Source organism: Trachypithecus francoisi, unplaced genomic scaffold (genome assembly GCF_009764315.1).
Source record: "Trachypithecus francoisi isolate TF-2019V2 unplaced genomic scaffold, Tfra_2.0 Lachesis_group16, whole genome shotgun sequence".
Taxonomy (NCBI): Eukaryota; Metazoa; Chordata; class Mammalia; order Primates; family Cercopithecidae; genus Trachypithecus; species Trachypithecus francoisi.
Window position 1 is genome coordinate 58,266,017 of NW_022681461.1, and position 22,884 is coordinate 58,288,900.

Here is a 22,884-nt window from a genome sequence, read left to right on the forward strand (position 1 = left end):
ATGAAGATTAAATGAAATAATCGATGTAAAGAGCTTGGCAAAGTGTCTGTCACATAGTAAGCATTCAATAAATCAAGAACCATTATTATTATATGGTATATGCCTTCCAATGTACAGATCAGAAACTTGAAGCTCTGATAATGTATGCTAATCCAATATGAGTTGGCAGAACAAGAAGTAAAATCCAGATGTCCCCACAGGTTCTCAAGCTATCTTTAAACATTGTTATGCTTTTGGTTCTCTTTTACTAAATTCCATGGACCATGGTCCCTTATTATTTAGAGGAGATAGAGCAGCTGCTCAAGGAAAGAAAAAGGTTCAACTTCTCTTTGCTATTTTCCTCTAATTTTTTTTCATTCCATCTGACCCAGCTATAATTTATGTCTCATTTTAAAATAAGAATGGTAAATTGCACAACTAGTTGTAGTTCTCTAAAATGGACATGCAGAATCTGTATTGTTCCATTCTTCCCTTCTATGTGGTTGGTATGTATTCTTTAACAATAAAATCAATGTTCCCTTTTATCCTATGTTAAACATTAAATATTTAAACGACATACACAAGTAACACTAGAAACTCAGCAATTAATAAAAAAAGTATAAAATGACTCCTAAAAGACTGTTCAGAATCCCTCTAGTTAACAGCCACATACTATGTAATGAAGTTACAAACAGATCATCCACCAGAGGGCTTTTGCTTTGGTTACTATCCTTTTGGGGATTCCAGTGTGAGCAATGTGAATGCCTAGCTTGCCATCTGTCTGATATTCAAAGGAAGGCTCAGGGAAGATGGCCACAAAGGAGCCATAACATCTACAAGATACTGAAATGCAAACTTGCCCTTTCCACAATTTAGCAAAAAGCCACAACACTTTGATGGATAATAGGGTATTTATTAATTGTCCAAACTAATTAGGGCTTTATTATTTATCTAGAATAAATATATAAATAATAGTCATTCATAATAGATAGATCAACAGATCGATAGATGACAGAAGCTTAATACATGTAGTCACATCCTAATGATGCCATCTAATTACAAATTACAGAGCTTTGAAAACAGATGAATCCTTCATTTTTAGAGTCAGATACTCACCTAAAGAGGAGTTCCTACCTCTTATTATCTAGCGTGAACTATCTTTGCACAATATCCCGAAAGGTAGGCACCAAATCACTGCAGGAATACTTGTATTTTATGACTTTGGAAGGCAGTTCTACCTCAATTTTTAGAAAGTTCTCAGTGTTAGAGAGCTCAACATTTTACCCAGCCAACCTTCTATATAGCGTCTACCTTTCCATCTTAGTTTTGCCCTGTGGAATTGTATGAACTAAATCAGATCCATTTGGCACACAGCAATATCATGAATTTACCCACACATATCTTTCTTCCTTTGGTTTAAGTATCTGTAATTCCTTAGGGGAAAATGGTGGGATTTGAAACTTTATAACCAGAAAGATATTGTTTCTGTTAATAAGCAATGTAATGATATTCATATAGAAAGCGAAAGTTCCAGAAGTATAACATCCATGTGCCATTTTAAAAAGTAATATCTGAATATTCAAGTAGCCTGAGAATGTAAAATAAAGAATAGAAAGAGATGTTATAAAATGATTTAAAAATCACTTACAAAGTTAAATCTAGCTGATTTGTTTACAAAACTAAATGGGTCAAAATTATTCTTAAAACAAAATAATACTTTAATATAATAATTTAATATTTTGGAATTATTTTTTAGTTTTATGTTTTTATTAAATATTTTTAAATGGAAAGACCTTATTTTTACATAATGAGATGTGTCTCCTTAAAACATTTCCAAATGAAATTTAATTAGCATAGAAATTAAAATTTTTCTTTTCTTATTTCTGTATTCCCGTTATTTCTAAAATGCCATGTTGTACTCATACGATCATCCAGTATTTCCACATTTATTAATCAGAACAGAGATAATTCTCATGGATATACACTAAAACCTAAAGCATTATGGAACAAAGGTCATTCTCTTCTGAGAGCAAAACAGGAGAGGAATTCTTTTCTGTGATTGAACTTCTAAACATTGCATACATATTTACAAAGAAAAAGCTGGGAAAATGAAAAGATGCAAAATTCTTCCTCTTACACATAGCACAGTAAATTATATTTTGTTCTTATTTCATTAAAAAGGTAATTTTTAAAAGAAATGTTAAAGAGATAACCTTCCAAAATATTGAAAATAAAACAAAAATATCTTGGGCTGTGACAATAATATATGTTGATATAGACAATTAATAAAAGTCTATAATAACTTTAGAAGAAAAAATAAAGAATGTTAATATACCTTGTTTACAAGAAAATAAGTTAATAGTAGGAACAAGTATCAGAGGAACAAAGAAAAAGATGAAGAAGAAGAGGAGGGGGAGGTAAAGGACCCTCCCTCTCATCAGAAATGGCAGTGTTAATTTTACACATAAAACATAAGGCATATAGTTAACACAAAAAGAATGACCAAAAGGTATAATATGTAATGACAGAACAGCTGCAAACTGTGTGAACTGAATAATTTAATATCAAAATGGGTTTAACAAAACTAAAAAGTAAAGTGATAATCAAACAGAAACATATTGTTAACAGGAAAATTTAACATATTGGCTTTCAGTTCTTTTAGCAATCAATTAGAAACAGAGAAATAAGGTCATAGGAATTTTACTAAAATTGAGGAATAAACGCTGAACTCTATTCCATCCTAATAAATAATTCACCTTTTATTCATGTGTCCCTAGCCCATTTAGAAAAATTGAATGTGGAGTTTATTGCAAAATAAAAGTAATTTCATTTCTAAAAAGAACAACTTGTACAAAGCAGCTGATTGACCTAAAGGCAATAAAGGAAAAATTGACACCAAAAGTTTCAGCAAACAAACAAAACTTACTTCTCAATTATCCTTCTTTTAAAAAGAAAACCAAAACTAAAAATGCAAGTTGTGTTAGATGTGAAAAAAATTAAAATAACTATCAATGTCAGATTTATTGTTCTAAAAGCTTTCTTTGTAAGACAACATACTTTAAAAAATAAGGAAAAGCAAGCTTTGTATTAGAAAATTTAGAAACATTGTATTCAACAAATACGATGAAAGGATAAAAAATACTGTATGTGTGTGCATGTGGGTATGTAGTTAATTAAAATGTGAAAAACAGTTGAATAATTGAATAAACTGGTTCTATAAAAAAATAAAAATACAGGTAAACTTCCTTAAGTAAGCTACTCAGAAAGTAACAGTGTTGGCAGATGTCCAAAGCTAGAATCAGATGTAATTACAATCAAATGACAAATGTCATCTTTATTATACATGAAACTATGATATCAGGTTTGTTTTTGAGGTCTAATACCCTTCTTGGCTTAATAGTTTATGTTTCCATAACTGTAGCTTTATAACTTGATTTGATATCTGGTAAGGTAAATCCCATCTTAACTAATTTAAAATATATTGACTATCAACAGCCAGTTATTAATATTATGTTTTATATTTTAAATGAAAGACAAGGTCTTGTCTATCACCAAGTCTACAGTTTTTATTATTATTAAATTTTGATTTTACATTGTTGAAAACCACAATATTTATTGAGATTTTAATTGAATTACAAAAAATCTGCAAGTTAATTTGTAAATAATTTACATTTAGGGAATTTCATCTCCCCATAAAGGAAATGGATGTGCATACTCACTTATTTCTGTCTTCTTGCATGTTTATCCACAGTGCTTTGTTTTTTCAACATAATATGCCACATATTTCTCACTATAGTTAGTCTTAAATATCTTTTATAAATGTTGACATCACAGGTTTATCCAATATATTTTCTTACTTGTTTATAATGGTATGTAGAGTATCAAATCAAATACTGTCAAAGCAACTTAACTAATGAAATAGTCATATGTTTTTCTGACAAATAATCTCAGCTATGGCCATTATTTATTCAGCACACATTTCATGAGTTCCTATAAGACAATGAATATACTAATATATAATATAGAGACCTCAATATGTAGTTGGAAAAACAAACCCGGTTGAAAAGTAAAATGTTTGAGAGTGGGATCAATGAAATCAAGGTTTAGCCTAAGCCTCAAAAAGAAAAAAAAAAAAAAAAAGACACTACCTTTACGAACAAATAAAAATGGTAAAGATAGGCAGGGATATTACTACACTGGAAGGTAAAGGAGGACTACATGTTGAAAGAGTTCACGATATATGCCTGAATCATTAGAAATAAAAGAGAAGATTCCTCCCTGTATAGGAGCCATTCACTGATATGCCATTTCCAAGTATATTTAAACTTTTGCTTTTAGAAAAAACTTATTTTTTGGAGCAATGTGGGAAAATTGGTTTTTTTTTGGTATTTAAAATTATAAATACTAAAGGATTCTTAAATATTTAAAAAATGTTTAATTTTTTAAAGGAAATATGAAAATCTGGAATTTAATAATCACATTAACTTCTACAATTAAAAAGAAAACAAAACTAATATTTACAGCAATATACATTTGGGAACAAGCATGAGATATTACACTGAGTTTTAAGACATCTGACACTCTCTTCCCTAATGGGTTTCAAAGGACATTCTCTTACATAGTTAGAGTAAAACTCTGTATTTATGTAATGGCTTTTGAGGAGATCCTTGAAAAGCCTTATCCCTCACCAAATCCCTGGTAGGTAAGTATGGTAAAGAGACCATTATCTCCATTTTACAGATCAGACCATCAAGACACTCAGTTTCAATGATTAGTAGAAGGCACTAAGCATGCACAAAAAGGAAAGATTTAAAAAATCCTAATTGCTAGGCATCGTAACAAAAGGATACTTCATATGCTTTACACTGCTCTTTTATACTTGTTTGTCTAATATTTTCAATGTCAATATTTAATGTTTATATTTAAAGTAATAAAAATAAAGTAATAAAAAAAAACATCATCCTTACCTTCACAATTTCAAACCCCATGCTAATGGACGACTCTCTAAAACTATGTCTCTTATATATGTCATTTTTTTACCCATGGAACTTCCCACATTTATAAAGCTGAAAAGAGGCCAGGCACGGTGGCTCATATCTGTAATCCAAGAACTTTGGGAGGCCAAGGTAGGCAGATCACTTGAGGTCAGGAGTTCGAGACCAGCCTGGCCATCATGATGAAACCCTGTCTCTACTAAAAATACAAAAAGTAGCTAGGCATGGTGGCACACACCTGTAATTTCAGCTGCTCGGGAAGCTGAGGCTAGAGAATTGTTTGATTCTTGGCTCAGGGCAACCTCCTGGGAGGCAGAGGTTGCCCTGAGCTGAGGTTGCGCCACTGCACTCCAGCCTGGGCGACAGAATAAGATTCCATCTCAGAAAAAAAAAAAAAAACACAAGCTGAAAAGAGATTACGTTTTTCTCCCAGAGCTTATTAAGGTAAAACTATCAAAATTAGATCTATTTACTGTATACAATATGATGTTTTGATATATGTATACATTGTGAAATGATTAAGTCAAGCTAATTAATGTACCCAGCACCTCACATAACTCATCATTTTTTTGTGTGTGGTGAGAACATTTAAGAACCACCCTCTTAACAATTTTCAAGTATACAATAATTATTATTAACTACAGTCATTATTCTGTACAGTAAGTCCCCAGAATATATTCATCCTGTTTAATCGAAACTTTGTTCCCTTGGACCACCATTTCCCCACTCCCTCACTCCCCACCCCCGTCAACCACCATTATATTCTTTGCTTCTATTAGCTTGACTTCTTGTTTTTCCCATATAAGTGAGATCATGAATCTGGAAAAAAAAAAGGCACGTCAACTCCATTGCTGTGAATATTAGCTAGTCACCTGTGCGTATGGGAAATACCCTGGTATCATCCAACCTATGGATGCTTTTAGTCTTCTATGGTTCCATAATCAAGAGAATGAATTAAGGACTTATACTTCTCATAAAAGAGACAGTAAACATTTTAAATATATATATATATGTGTGTGTGTGTGTGTGTACTCTGTGTGTGTATGTGTGGTCTGTGTGTGTGTGCATACATATCTGTGTGTGTATCTCTATTGATATGAACAACATGTATATTATTCTAAAATCATTATCTGTCCCATTCCCTTTAATAAGTGACAGATAAGCTAACTGAACAAATGAGCTCCAATGAGTTTGAGCAACTAAACAAATTTTTACTTCCTATTTGAAAAATGTGTAACATTATAAAGACAATTACAGTGTTAAGTCAAATTGGCAGAAACTTAAGTATATCTGGCAAGATGACCTAGCCATTAGTGAGGTATCTCTGAGCAGAGGAATGACACTCCCAAACACCTAATATAAAACCTTATGAGCAGTCATTTAATTTGAACACATGTAAAAGCCTGACTTGATTAAGAAGGAAAAATAAAATGATATTTATCATTATAGAATAGTGTTATAAGTGTAACTTTGATCTTCAAAGTAACTTCTTTTTACTTCTCATTAAAAGTTCCTGTGTTAAGGTTTGCACCATCTCCTCTCCAACTCCAGCGAGTACAGCTCATAGCAACAAAAGTGACTGCTTCCTTCTGTTTAAGGAGAGGAGAGTGAAGACTAAAGAGGACTTTGTTTTGCCTTTTGGGTGCCAGGTCAGCCACAATAGGATAGGCACCAAGTAGAGTTGTGAGGCCCCATTTCAGGCCCTAGCTCCCAGATGATATTTCTAGTCAACTGCTGGGCAAAAACGGATCCTGCTGCCTTGAAGTAAAGGAAACGGTCTTGGCAGAATTCACCACCTGCTGACTAAAGAGCCCTTGGGCCCTGAATAACCAGCAGTGATACCCAGGGTGTAAGCCATTAGCCTTGGGCTCTGAGCTGTGCTGGCTTCAGGTGAGACTCAGCACATTCCCACATATATGGTGGCTATAGTGAAAGACTCCTTCTATTTGAGAAAAACAGTGAAAAGTAAAGGGGACTTGGTTTGGACCTTAGTACCAGCTCAGCCACAGTGGGGTAGAGCAAACAGCAGGCTCTTGGGGTCCTGGAGTCCAGGCCTAACCTCTTAGGCAGCATTTCTGGACCTGCCCTGGGCCAAAAAGGAGCCCACTGCCCTGAAGGGTGAGTTCCAGGCCTGGCAGCATTCACCACAATGTGACAGAACAGCCCTTGGGCTTTAAGCTAACATCAGCAGGGGGATGGCAGAACCCCCTGGGGACTGATGGTGATGGTAGCCACAAGCAGAAGTTTCTTTGACTATGGAAAGGGGAAGGAAGAGTGTGAAAAACTCAGTATGGGTAATATTGACTATCAACTTGATTGGATTGAAGGATGCAAAGTATTGTTCCTGGGTGTGCCTGAGACAGTGTTGCCAAAGATGACTCAAAGTCCACTAACATTTGAGTCAGTGGACTGGGAGAGGCAGATCCACTCTCAGTCTGGGGGATACCAGCTCATGAGCTGCCAGCATGGCCAGAATAAAGCAGGCAGAAGAAAATGGAAAGAGCAGACTTCTTGAGTCTTCCAACCTTCATCTTTGTCCCATGCTGGATGCTTCCTGTCCTCGAACATCAGACGCCAAGTTCTTCAGCTTTTGGGATCTTGGACTTACACCAGTGATTTACTAGGGGCTCTTGTGCCTTTGGCCACAGACTGTCAGCTTCCCTATTTTCGAGGTTTTGGGACTCGGCTGGCTTTCTTCCTCCTCAGCTTGCAGATGACCTATTGTGGGACTTCACCTTATGATCGTGTGAGTCAATACTCAATAAACTCCCCTTTATATATACATATATACTACTACTTCTGTCCCTCTAGAGAACCCTGACTAATACATGTGGTCTGAGTGCCAGCTAGGAGGCAAGAGACTAGAACATAAAGTAAATTGCTAAGATTTTTAACTCCAATCCCTGGCTTCCACACAGCATCTCTGGACATGGCTGGGCACTGAGAAATTCACCATCCTAAAGGGAAAGCCCTTGGGCAAGGTTCAATACTATGCTGGCTTTAGGTCTGACTCAACACAGTCCCAGTGGTGGTGGCCACAAGGGTGCTTGCATCACCACATATGCAGTTTCAAGGGACTCACCACAGAGAGAGAGAATCTCTATCTTTGGGAGAAAGTAAGACAAAAGAATGACAGTCTCTGCCTTGTAATTCAGAGAATTCTTTAGGATCTTATCCAAGACCAGCAAGGAGGTACCTCTAGGAGTCTGTAAAAACCATAGTGTTATTTGTTTTGGAGCCAAAGTCCCTTTGAATACCTGGAAAGCCTCCCCAAGAAGGACATATGCAAACAAGTCCAGAATATAAAGACTATAGTAAATACCTAACTCTTCAATGCCCAGATACTGGAGAATATCTATAAGCATCAACACTATCCAGGAAGATAGGACCTCGCCAAATGAATTAAACAAGGTACCAGGGACCAATCCTGGAGAAATAGAGATATGTAACCTTTCAGACACAGAATTCAAAATAGCTGCTTTAAGGAAACTCAAAGAAATTCAAGATAACATAGAGAAGAAATTCAGAATTCTACCAGATAAATTTAAGAGAGATTGTAATAAAAAGAATGAAGCAGTAATTTTACAGTTGAAAAACGCAACTGACATGCTGAAGAATGCATCAAAGTTTCTTAATAGCAGAAATAATCAAGCAAAGAGAATTAGTGAGTTTGAAAACAGGCTATTTGAAATTACACAGTCAGAGGAGACAAAAAAAGTCAATGAAGCACACCTACAGGATCTAGAAAACAGTCTCAAAGGGGCAAATGTAAGAGTTATTGGCCTTAAGGAAGAGATAGAGAAAAATATAGAGGTAGAGAGTTTATTTAAAGGGATAATATCATAGGACTTCCCAATCCTAGGGAAAGATATCAACATTCAATTACACAAGAAGGAAATAGAACAACACGCAGATTCAGCCCAAAGACTACTTCAAGGCATTTAATAATCAAACTCCCAAAGGTCAAGGATAAAGAAAGGATCCTAAAAGCAGCAAGAGAAAAGAAACAAATAACATACAATGGCACTACAATACATCTGGCAGCTGACTTTTCAGTGGAAACCTTACAGGCCATGAGAGTGTGAAATGACATATTTTTAATGTGATGAAAAAAAATAAAATTTACATTAGAATAGTATATTTGGTAAAAATATTCTTTAAGCATGAAGGATAAAGACTGTCCCAGACAAACAAAAGCTGAGAGATTTCAACAACACCAGACCTGTCCAACAAGAAATGCTAAAGGGATTTCTTCAATCTGAAAAATAAATGTTAATGAGCCAGAAGAAATTATCTAAAGGCATAAAACTCACTCGTAATACTAAGCACAAAGGAAAACATGGAATAGTTTAACACAGTAATTGTAGTGTGTATACTTTTCCTGACTTGAGTAGAAAGACTAAATGATAAACCAATCAAAAATAGTAACACAACTTTTTAAGGCATAGACAGTACATATTCAGCCATAAAAAAGAATGAGATTCTGTCATTTGCAACAACATGGACAGAACTGGAGGTCATTATGTTCAATGAAATAAGCTAGGCACAGAAAAACAAACATCACATTCTCACTTATTTGTGAGATCTTAAAAATCAAAACAATTGAACCCATGGACATAGTACATACAAGAATGTTTACCAGAGGTCAGGAAGGGTAGTAGGGAATGTAGCAAGGGAGGTGGAAATGATTAATGGGTACAAAAAGAATGACTCAAAGAATGAATAAGACCTAGTATTTGATAGCACATCAGGGGAACAATAGACAATAATAATTTAATTGTGCATCTTAAAATAACTAAAAGAGTATAACTGGATTGTTTGTAACACAAAGGACAAATACTTTAGGGGATGACCCGATTTGTCATCATGTGATTATTATACATCGCATGTCTGTACCAGAATATCTCGGGTGCCCCATAAATATATACAATTACTATGTACTGCACAAATTAAAAATAAAAAAATTTAAAGTCATAGGGTAAAAGACACAGTACAATAAGTCACAAAGAGAAACAAAATAGCTAAACAGTGGGGGATAAAGTTAAATGTACGATTTTTATTAGTTTTTTTTGTATGTTTGTTTGTTTATGCAATCAGTGCTAAGTTGTCATCTGTTTAAGGTAATGGGTTATAGGATAGTATTTGCAAGGCTCATAGAAACCTCAAAGTGAAAAAGCATACAATGGACACACACGCACAAAAATTCTTAAGCAAGAAATTAAAGCTTACCATCAGAGAAAAATCACCTTTATTAAAGGAAAGATGAGAAGGTAGAAAATAAGCAAGAGAAGACCACAAAACAACCAGAAAAGAAATAACAAAATGGCAGGAGTAAGTCACCACTTATCTCTTACTCAATAATAATATTGAATGCAAAGAAACCAAACTCTCCAATCAAAAAAGATAGACTGGCTGAATAGATTAAAAAAAAAAAAAAAAGGCCCAGTGATCTGTTGCCTATAAAAAAACTCTTCACTGACCAGGTGCGGTGGTTCACACCTGCAATCACAGCACTTTGGAAGGCCAAGGCAGGTGGATCACAAGGTCAGGAGTTCAAGACCAGCCTGGACAACGTGGTGAAACCTCACCTCTACTAAAAATACAAAAAAATTAGCTGGGCATGGTGGCACATGCCTGTAATCCCAGCTACTCAGGAAGTTGAAGCAGAGAATTGCTTGAACCTGGGAGGTGGAGGTTGCAGTGAGTCAAGATTGTGCCACTGAACTACAGCCTGGGCAACAGAGTGAGACTCTGTCAAAAAACAAACAAAGAAACAAAAAACCACACACACACACACCAAAAACAAACAAACAAACAAAACCACTTCACCAATAAATATGCACATAGACTGAAAATAAAGAAATGGAAAAGGATATTCCATTCCAATGGAAACCCAAAAAGAGCAGGAGTAGCTATATTTATATCAGACAAAATAGATTTCAAGACAGAGACTGTAAAAAGAGACAAAGAAGGTAATTACATAATGATTCATTAGTCAATTCAGCAAAATGATATAACAATTTGAAATATACATGCACCCAACACTGCAGCACCCAGATATATCAAGCAAATATTATTATAACTAAAGAGAGAGAGAGAGAGAAATCCCAATATGTAATAGATGGAGGTTTCCACACCCCACTTTAAACATTGGAAAGATTTACCAGGCAGAAAATCAACAATGACAACAACAACAACAACAACAACAAAAATGGGACTTAATCTGCACTATAGACCAAATGAACCTAATAGATATATACAGAACATTTCATCCAACAGCTGCAGAATACACGTTTTCCTCACCACATGGATAATTCTCAAGGATGGACCATATGTTAGGTCACAAAAAGAGTTATAAAACATTCAAAAAAGTTGAAAAAATATCAGGCATCATCTCTGACCACAATGGAATAAAACTAGAAATCAACAAGAAGCAGAATTTTGGAAACTATATAAACACATGGAAATTAAACAATATGCTCCTGAATGACAGTAGGTCAATAAAGAAATTAAAAAGGAAATTGAAATTTTTTTCAAAACAAATGATAATGGAAACACAACATACTAAAACCTATGTGATATGGCAAAAACAGCACTGAGAAGAAAATTTGTAGCTATACATGCCAACATAACAAACAAGAAAACCTTCAAGTAGATAACTTAATGATGCATCTTAAAGAACTAGAAAAGCAAAAGCAAACCAAATCCAAAATTAGTATAAGAAATACTAAAATCAAGAACAGAAATAAATAAATTTGAAGTGAAAATAAACAATATAACAGATAAATGAAACAAATAATTGTGATTTTTTTTGAAAAGATGAACCAAATTGACAAACTTTTATCCAGGCTAGCTAAGAAAAAAGAGAGGAGCCCCAAAGAAGTAAAATAAGATATGACAAAAGGAGTAATTGCAACGGATACCACAGAAATTCAAAGGATCATTAGTGGCTAGCACGATCAACTAAACACCAATAAATTATAACATCTAGAATAAATAAAATTCATAGACATATACAACCAACCAAGATTGAATAATGAAGAAATCCCTAAACTGAACAGACCAATAACGAGTAATAAAATCAAAGCTGTAATAAAAAATCTCCTAGTAAAGAAAAACCCAGGACAAGATGGCTTCACTGCTGAATTCCACCAATAATTTCAAAAAGCAGTATCAATACCACCCAGACTGTTCTGAAAAATAGAGGAAGAGGAAATACTTCCAAGCATCTATGAGGTCATTATTGTCCTGATACCAAAACCAGACAAAGATACATCAAAAAAAGAAAACTGAGCTGTGCTCTGGGTGTGATCCGCGTTGGTGCTGTCCGGGTCTAGTGGACAGAGAAGACTCTTGGTCAGGCAAATGGCTTCTCGGTGGCAGAGCATGGGGACCTCTGTGCGCCGGAGATCTCTCCGGCACCAGGAGCAGCTGGAGGACAGCAAGGAGCTGCAGCCTGGGGCCAGCCATCAGGAGACCTCTGCAGGGCCCCTGGGGTCTCTGTGCAGACAGTTCCAAAGGAGGCTGCCCCTGAGAGCCGTCAACCTCAACCTCTGCGCAGGCCCCTCCTGGAAGCGCCTGGAAACCCCAGAGCCAGGTCAGCAGGGCCTCCAGGCTGCAGCTCGCTCAGCTAAGAGCGCTTTGGGTGCCATGTCCCAGAGAATCCAGGAGTCCTGCCAAAGTGGCACCAAGTGGCTGGTGGAAACGCACGTGAAGGCCAGGAGGCGGAAGAGAGGCGCACAGAAGGGCAGTGGATCCCCAACTCACAGCCTGAGCCAGAAGAGCACTCGGCTGTCTGGAGCCGCCCCTGCCGACTCTGCCACAGACCCCTGGGAGAAGGAGCATCACCATCTCTCGGCCCGAATGGGCTCACGTGCCCACCCATTACGGCGGTCAAGGCGGGAGGCTGCCTTCGGAGCCCCTACTCCTCAACAGAGCCCCTCTGCTCTCCCGGCGAGTCTGACAGTGACCCAGAGCCTGTGGGGGCAGGAATCCAGCATCTCCAGAAGCTGTCCCAAGAGCTAGAGGAAGCCATTATGGCGGAAGAGAGTGGTGACATCGTCTCTCTCATTCATGACTGAGGAAGTGCCTGCAGGAAACAAGCCCTATCTGACCGCCAAGTCTTCGTACTCAAGGATGTCTATGCTTCCCCGTGAGCTTCCCGGAGGAAACCCCCAGGAGTTGTCAGTACCCCCAGGCCACTGCTAACAAGCACCTAACAAGGGGCCCAGAGCCCCCTGCTCCGGCCACATCTGGACTCATCAGTGACTGCCTGCCATAGCCTGAGAGTGTCTTGGGGAGATCTTGCAGAAGGGGAGAATTGTTCCTTCTGCTTTCCCAGGGACTCTTGCGCGTAGAAACTCATCGTACACTTGCCCTTGAGCCTTCTACTTGCCTCAACTATACCGTGAAGTGCTAGCCTCAGATGTTTGAGAGCTCTTAGCTGTGTACCCAGGTGCCTGATTTTTGGGGAGTCATCAGCAGAGTCACTCACCCACCGTGTTTCTGGTGCCAAGGCTCTGGGGGCCCCACTGTCATCCCCGCTTTCCCTACCAGGGACTCGGAGGAAGGCATAGGAGCTATTTCCAGGCTTACGACCTGGGCTCACGGGTACCTATTTATATGCTCAATGCGGAGTACTGTGGGTGTGCCGGGAGGGGGTAGCCCTGTTCAAAAGCAATTTCTGCCGTTTGTAAATTATTTAAGAACCTGCTTTGTCATTGTATAAGAAACCAGCGTGTGACTTTCCTAGATAACACTGCTTTCTCATAATAAAGACTGCTGGCATTTGAAAAAAAAAAAAAGAAAACTACAGGTCAATAGCTCTGATGAATACTGATTCAAAAATACTCAACAAAATACTAGTAAACTAAATTCAACAATATATTAAAAATACCATTCATCATGACCAAGTAGGATTTACATTAGGGCTGTAAGGATGGTTCAACATATGCAAATCAATCACTGTGATACATCATATCAACAGAATGAAGGACAAAAATCATAGATCATTTCAAATGATGCTGAAAAAGCATCTGATAAAGTTCAACATGCCATCAAAATAAAAACCTCATCAATTGGGTAGAGAAGGAACATACCTCAACATAATAAAATCCACTTATGACACACCCACAGCTAGTATCATACAGAATTTGAAAACACTAAAAGCTTTTCCCCATAGATCTGAAATACTACAAGATTGCTTACTTTCACCATTGTTATTCAACATTGTACTGGAAGTTTTAGCTACAGCAATTAGACAAGAGAAAGAAATAAAGGGCATCCAAATTGGAAAGGAAAATGTAAATTATCCTTCTTTGCAGATGATATTATCTTATACTTGGAAAAACCAAAAGATTCTACAAGAAAACTACAAGACCTGATAAGCAAATTCAGTAAAGTTGCAGGATATAATATTGTCATATAAAAATTAGTCGGATTCAGCACTTTGGGAGGCCGAGACGGGCAGATCACAAGGTCAGGAGATTGAGACCATCCTGGTTAACATGGTGAAACCCCGTCTCTACTAAAAAATACAAAAAAACTAGCCAGAAGAGGTGGCAGGCGCCTGTAGTCCCAGCTACTCAGGAGGCTGAGGCAGGAGAATGGCATAAACCCGGGAGGCGGAGCTTGCAGTGAGCTGAGATCCGGCCACTGCACTCCAGCCCAGGTGACAGAGCGAGACTCCGTCTCAAAAAAAAAAAAAAAAAAAAAAAAATTAGTAGGATTTCTGTATACCAACAGTAAACAATGTGAAAAATAAATTAAAAAGTAATTCCATTTACAATAGTCACAAATAAAATTAAAAACCTAGGAATTAACAAAAGAAGTAAAAGATTTCTACAATAAAAATTATAAAACATTGATGAAAGAAATTTAAGAGGGCACCCCAAAGTGGAAAGATATTCCATGCTCATGGATTGGAATAATTAATATTGTTAAAATATTCATACTATACAAAGCAATCTACAGATTCAACACAATCCCTATAAAAATACCAATGACATTCTTCACAGAAATAGAAAAAACAATCCTAAAATTGATATGACATTACAAAAGACCCAGAATAGGCAAAGCTATCCTAAGTAAAAAGAAAAAACTGGATGCATCACATTACCTGACTTCAAATTATACTACAGAGCTATAGTAACCAAAACAGCATGGTACTGTCAAACAAACAAACAAACAAACAAATCCTGGACACATAGACCAATGGAACAGAGTAGAGAACCCAGAAATAAATACACACAACTACAGTAAACACATTTTTGACAAACATGTCAAGAACATACATTAGTGAAAAGACAGTCTCTTCAAATGGTGCTGGGAAAACTGGATATCTATATGCAGAAGAATGAAACCTGATCCCCATCTCTTATGCAAAAATCAAAACAAAATAGATTAAAGACTTAAATTTAAGGCCTTAAACTATGAAACCAGTAAAAGAAAACCTTGGGCGAAATTCCAGTAAATTGGTCTGGGCCAAAATTTCTTGAGCAATACCCCACAAGCATAGGCAACCAAAGAAAACATGGACAAATGGGATCACATCAAGTTAAAAAGCTTCTGCACAGTAAAGAAAAGAGTCAAGAAAGTGAAGAGACAAACCACAGAATTGGAGAAAATATTTGCAAACTACCCATCTGACAAGGGATTAATAACCAGAATATATAAGAAGCTCAAACAACTCTGTAAGAAAAAATCTGGCCAGGCACGGTGCCTCATGCCTGTAATTCTAACACTTTGGGAGGCCGAGGAAAGCAGTTCATGAGGTCAGGAGATCAAGACCATGCTGGCCAACATGATGAAACCCTGTCTCTACTAAAAATACAAAAATTATCTGGGTGTGACAGTGGGCACCTGTAATCCCAGCTACTCAGGAGGCTGAGGCAGGAAAATTGTTTGAACCCGGGAGGTGGAGATTGTAGTGAGCTGAGATTGTGCCACTGCACTCCAGCCTCGTGACAAAGCAAGACCCTGTCTCAAAAAAAAAAAAAAAAAGAAAAAGAAAAAGAAAGAAAAAATTCTAAGAATGTGGGGTGGGGCCAAGATGGCCGCCTAAAAGCAGTGGCTATCAGAAGCACCCATCGAAAAGATCCAAACAGTGTGCAAATCCTGCACTAGCAACCAAGGTATTCCGGTTCTGTCATTAGGACTGACTAGGCAGCAGGTATGACCCACAGTGAGGAAGGGCAGCGTGGTGTGGCCACCCACCTGAGAGTCACAGGGGGCAAGGGAGCCACCCCCAGCCAAGACAGATGCTCTGAGGAACCTCGCAGCCCAGATTAGTGGGTTTCCCCCCAGTGTAGCACACCCCCTCATCACCAAGTGACAGCCAAAGTGCATTGTTAAATGGGTCCTGCTTCCTGTGCCACTCAACTGAGTGAGATCCCCCACTAGGGGTTGTCAGACATCCTATGCAGAAGTGTTCCTACTGTCAGCAGGTCAGCACCCTTCAAGGCCAGAGATCCCAGAGAAAGAAGCAGGCATCCATCTTTGCTGTTCTCCAGCCTCTCTGAATGACATCTCCAGGCACAGGAGTGAATAGGATATAAGGTGAACCCCCAGCAAATTGCAGCAGCCCTACAGAAAAGAAACCTGACTACTGAAAGAAAAACAAACAGAAAGCAACAACAACAGCATCAACAAAAAAGTCCACACAAAATCCTCATCCAAGGGTCAACAGCCTCAAAGATCAAAACCAGAAAAAATAATGAAGATGAGAAAAAAATCAATGAAAAAATGCTTAAAACCCAAAAGGCCAGAGTGCCTCTTCTCCTCCAAATGATCGCAACACCTCTCCAGCAAGGGCCAGAACTGGATGGAGGATGAGATGGACAAACTGACAGAAGTAGGCTTCAGAAGGTGGGTAATAACAAACTTTACTAAGGTAAAAAAGCATGTTCTAACCCAATGCAAAGAAGCTAAGAACCTTGACAAAAGGTTAGAGGAGGTGGTAACTAGAAGAACCAGTTTAGATAGAAACATCTGGAGCTGAAAAACATAACTTGAAAACTTTGTGAACCATACACAAGTATAAATACCCGAACTGATCAAGTGGAAGAAAGAGTATCAGAGTTGGAAGACTTGTCTTGCTGAAATAAGGCAGGAAGACAAGACTAAAGAGAAAAAAGACAGGAAAAACAAAACCTCTGAGAAATATGGGCCTGGGTAAAAAGACCAAACCCATGACTGATTGGAGTACCTGAAAGAGACAGGATGAATGGATTCAACCTGAAAAACACACTTCAGGATATTATCCAGGAGAACTTCCCCAACCTAGCAAATTTGGGAAATACAGAGAACAGCACTAAGATACTCCAGAAGAAGATCAACACCAAGACACATAATGATCAGATTCTCCAAGGTCGAAATGGGGAAAAATTGTTAAGGGCAGCCAGAGAGAAAGGCCAGTTCACGCACAAAGGGAGGCCCATCAGACTTACAGCGAACCTCTCAGCACAAATTCTGCAAGTCAGAATAGAGTAGGGGCCAATATTCAACATTCTTAAAGAAAAGAATTTTCAACACAGAATTTCATATCTGACCAAACTAAGCTCTATAAGTGAAGGAGAGATAAAATCCTTTTCAGACAAGCAAATGCTGAGGGAATTCATCATTACCAGGCCTGCTTTGAAAGAGTTCTGAAGAAAGCACTAAATATGGAAAGGAAAAACCAGTACTAGCCACTGCAAAACACAACAAAATATAAACACCATTGACATCATGAAGAAACAGTATCAACTAGTGTGCAAAATAACCAGCTAGCATCATGATAACAGAATCAAATTCACACATAACAATATTAACCTTAAATGTAAATGGTCTAAATGCCACAATTAAAAGATACAGACCGGGCTGGGCGTGGTTGCTCACACCTGTAATCCTTGCACTTTGGGAGGCCAAGGTGGGCGGATTGCCTGAGTCAGGAGCTCAAAACCAGCCTGGGCAACATGGTGAAAACCCATCTGTACTAAAAAACACACAAAAAATTAACCGGGTATGGCAGTGGATGCCTGTAGTCCCAGCTACTCAAGAGGCTAAGGCAGGATAATAGCTTGAACCTGAGAGGCAGAGGTTACAGTGAGCCATGATCATGCTACTGCCTTCCAGCATGTGCAACGGAGAAAGACTCTGTCAAAAAAAAAAAAAAAAAGACATAGACTGGCAAATTGGATAAAGAGTCAAGGCCCATTGGTGTGCGATATTCAGAAGACCCATCTCACGTACAAAGACACGCATAGGCTCAAAATAAAGAGATGGAGGAATATTTACCAAGCAAATGGAAAGTAAAAAAACAAAAACAAAAAAAAAACAGAAAACACCAGGGGTTGGATTTCTAGTTCCTGATAAAACAGACTTTAAACCAATAAAAGATTTTTAAAAAAGAAGGGGACGGTAAAGAGAACAGTTCAACAAGAAGAGCTAACTATCCTAAATACAGCAGCACCCAGATTCATAAAACATGTTCTTAGAGACCTACAAAGATACTTAGACTCCCACTCAATAATAGGGAGAGACTTTAACACCCCACTGGCAATATTAGACAAACCCATGAGACACAAAATTAACAAGGATATTCAGGACTTGAACTCAGTTCTGGATCAAGTGGACCTAATATATATCTACAGAACTCTCTACCCCAAAACAATAGAATATATATTCTTCTCAAAGTCACAGAGGACTTATGCTAAAATTGACCACACAATTGGAAGTAAAACACTCCTCAGCAAATGCGTAAGAACAGAAATCATACAAATCGTCTCTTAAACCACAGTACAAATAAATTAGAACTCAGAATTAAGAAACTCACTGAAAACCACACAATTACATGGAAATTGAACAACCTGCTCCTGAATGATTCCTGGGTAAATAATGAAATTAAGGCAGAAATCAGGAAGTTCTTTGAAACCAATGAGAACAAAGAGACAATGTACCAGAATCTCTGGGACACAGCTAAAGTAGTTTTAAGAGGGAAATTTATAGCACTAAATGCCCACATCAGAATGCTAGAAAGATCTCAAATTGATACCCTAACATCACAATTGAAAGAACTAGGGATGCAAGCGCAAAGAAATCAAAAAGCTAGCAGAAGACAAGAAATAATTAAGATCAGAGTGGAAATGAAGGAGACAGAGATACAAAACACCCTTCAAAAAATTACTGAATCCAGGACTGGTTTATTGAAAAAAATAATAAAATAGACCACTAGCTACACTAATAAGAAAAGAGAGAAGACTCAAATTGACACAATAAAAAATGATAAAAGGGATATCATCACTGACTCCACAGAAATACAAACTACCATCAGAGAATACTATAAACAACTCTATACAAATAAACTAGAAAATCTAAAAGAAATGGATAAATTCCTGGACACATACACCCTCCCAAAACTAAACCAGGAAGAAGTCGAATCCTTGCACAGACCAATAACACATGCTGAAATTGAGGCAGTAATAGTATGCCAACCAAAAAAAAAAAGCCCAGGACCAGATGGATTCACAGCTAAATTCTATCAGAGGTACAAAGAAAAGCTGGTACCATTCCTTCAGAAATTATTCCAAATAATTGAAAAGGAAGGACTTCTCCCTAACTTATTTTATGAGTCCAGCATCATCCTGATACCAATACCTGGCAGAGACACAACAAAAAAAGTACAGGCCAACATCCCTGATCAACATAGATGTAAAAATCCTCAATAAAATACTGGCAAACCAAATCCAGCACCACATCAAAAAGTTTATCCACCAAGTCAGCCTCACAACTGGGATCCAAGGGTAGTTCAACAGAAGTGAATCAATAAACATAATCCATCACACAAACCAAACCAATGATAAAAACCACATGACCATCTCAATAGATGCAGAAAAGGCCTTCAATAAAATTCAACATACCTTCAGGTTAAAAACTCTCAATAAACTAGGTATTGATGGAACATATCTCAAAATAATAAGTGCTATTTATAACAAACCCACAACGGATACACTAAATGGGCTAAAGCTGGAAGCATTCCCTTTGAAAACTGGCACAAGGTAAGTATGCCCTCTCTCACCACTCCTATTCAACATAGTATTGGAAGTTCTGGCCAGGGCAATCAGGTAAGAGAAAGAAAAAAGGGTTTTCAATTAGGAATAGAGGAAGTCAAACTGTCTCTGTTTGCAGATGACATGATCCTACACCTAGAGAACCCCATCATCTCAACCCATAAGCTGATAAGCAATGTCAGCAAAGTCTCAGGATACAAAATCAATGTGCAAAAATCACAAGAATTCCTATACACCAACAACAGACAAGCAGAGAGCCAACTCATCAATGAGCTCCCATTCACAATTGCTACAAAGAGAATAAAATACCTAGGAATATAGCTAAGAAGGGATGTGAAGAAACTTTTCAAGTAGAACTACAAACCACTGCTCAAGGAAATAAGAGAGGACACAAGCAAATGGAAAATCAATGTATCTAAGCCATCTATGACAGGAACAGTACTTATCTAGGGCTTCTACAGATTATGCTCTCATGTAGAACAACACTTACTAATTCCCTCACCATGCATACACAGAAATGTGGAGAGTCCTATATTTACTTACATGATTTGTGGGAAAATGTGGTTTCTTTTTTTTGAAAAAAATAAGAAGCAAAGTATTATTTTACCTTGGGAACTGTATTTTCAACATACAACATTCAATATATATATTCTTAAATTCATTTTGGATCATGAGGTTGTTTTAACCATGAGAAAATCGTAAGTTTTACCTAAAACCCCCTACAGTAATTAAACCTAGAAATGTTTATTTCTTCTGATGAAAATATATTTTTATGCTGAAAAGAAGTTTGATATATTTGATATGCTCAGACCAGTAATTGAGTTTAGATCAGCATATTAATCTTTATTATTCAAGTTTCTAGAATAACTGCGGCTAAAAATGTGTTTAATGTGCTTATGGCAAGTGATTTGCAACAAGAATTATTTAAAACAGAATAAAAGTAGAAGAAAGCAAGTAATAAGGACAGTCTTTATTTTTTTTTTTCTTTTCATTTTACAATCATGCACTTTACAAAGAAGTTTTCTTAAATTAATGGGCCTTAAGAATTTTTTCTGGACTGAAGTAGGTTGATTGAGTAATCAAATTCCACAGACTAATGGAAATAATAAACCTCCTAAAGCCCGACCTTGCAAAAAAAGCCCACTTGAGTTTTATTGGAGAAAATTTTATAGCAATGCTTAATGAGATAGCAAGCATGCATGAATAATTATTTTGACTTACTGTTCTCATTAAAGAAAAAAATGAGTTATCATTCTTTTAGTCAGAAGTAAAAATTCTTCCCCTATCATTACCATTAACTTGACTTATTTTGTATTTTTTAAAACTCCATTTAAATTCTTTCTTGAAGTGATAGAAGAAATAGACAGTTTTAATCAGACAAAAGGGAACCATTTTTCCTTTGGTCAAACAATTATCTTAAGTTTTCAACAAAAGCGTTGCAAATATTCAGATAGGAGGGGCAGCGTTTGGGTACCCCAATTATTAACCTTCACTCTGGTACTCATTCTCAGAGATGAAAAAGCTGTTTATAAAGACAAGAAAATGTTTTATTACTGACACCAAAAGGACTGAAAATTATCTAAAAGTGAATAAAGCAGCCTCTGTTCTCATGGGTCTTAACAATGAGTGGTTAGGAAAGAAAGGGATTGGATTTCTGGATGTCAGTCACATCTTCTGAGTTCCTGCAATATAAGTGACCTATGCCACTATTTTCAAAATATGCAGAGAGAGACTTCTGCTTCCAGGAAGATGAAGTGGATGTAGTTTTTCTTATTTCTGCCAAGTACAGTTACAAATACTATACAGTGTTTACAAAAGAAACATACGAAGTCTCTAAAAGTTGAGGAGCAGGCTGACTAGCTAGAGAATTTAGCACAGTGGTGAGTTTCCTCAGTTTTCTTTTTGCCTAAGATATCCCAGACTTGGAGCTTAAGAAGTAGGCAATACGGGACATCAACAGGTGCAGACAAAGAAGCCCGAACAAGTCAGCCTTTTCTAGTGCAAGCACCAGGAAGGGGCAGTTTTGCAGGACAAAAAACTTTTAGACTTTAATAACTCTACTCCAGCTAAACACCACAGAAATGTCTGTGTCCCCATCCCCACTCATGATGGATGAATGGGCAGGGAAGACTTCTACCTTCCAGAGGCTATAACAAAGCACCCTAACCCCTCACCAGAACTATGTTATAGAAGAGAAGGCAAAGCAGGATCTGGACTTTTTATCGCGTGCCAGCCACAGGGACAGCCTGCACTTATACGCTACCTGGCAGTAATACAGTACCCTTCCCACTCCCTATTCAGGGGTTGCCAGAGGAGGACTAATGGACAGAGAGGACTTTCACAGTTACCCAGTGGTAATGAGTCCACTTCCACCTTGGTGTGGATCTCCATCACTTGGGGAGCCGCAAATCCTTCCACCCCACCAGTCACGAGACGCCCTCCCCATCAGGTGTCAACGTAGGCTAAGTGGGGAACCTGTAACTCACCTCCAGCTGGCAATCACAAGGTGTTCTTCCCTTTCTGTAAGGGTACATTCAAATTTTAAAAAGAAAAAAATTAATTTTCCCTAATGCAAAATGGAAAAAGACTTTTCCTCCCCCTGCCCTTTGCTTAGAACATTTACTTTAGAAAACCTACAACTGTGAATTCTTTCTCTGCCCCCTATGATGAATACAAATCTTCTTGAAAGCAAATAGGCCTCAGGTCAGTTTTTAAACTCAGGAAACTTTTTTCCCAAGAACCCAGAAGCTACCTATTTGAAATGTAATCATCAAAGAATATAGTTCCCTTATCTCTCAGCTTCTAGAGAAGGGTAGGATCCTAACTTCCTCAGGGTAATTGCAATATGTCTCCTTTTGTAAAGA

The 22,884-nt window shown here is 37.5% G+C and overlaps 2 protein-coding genes across 2 annotated transcripts in view; one reads left to right on the top strand and one right to left on the bottom strand.

Annotated features, from left to right (window-relative positions):
• The window catches only part of LINGO2 (leucine rich repeat and Ig domain containing 2), a 464,489-nt gene that overhangs the window by 263,172 nt on the left and 178,433 nt on the right, over positions 1-22,884 (bottom strand). The gene's annotated exons all lie outside the window — the stretch shown is intronic.
• On the top strand, positions 12,272-13,265 carry LOC117098694 (protein PIMREG-like). Its single transcript, XM_033237533.1, is given in 2 exon segments — positions 12,272-12,885; positions 12,888-13,265. Coding segments are annotated over 2 exon segments (714 nt in total). The 5' UTR covers positions 12,272-12,338; the 3' UTR covers positions 13,055-13,265.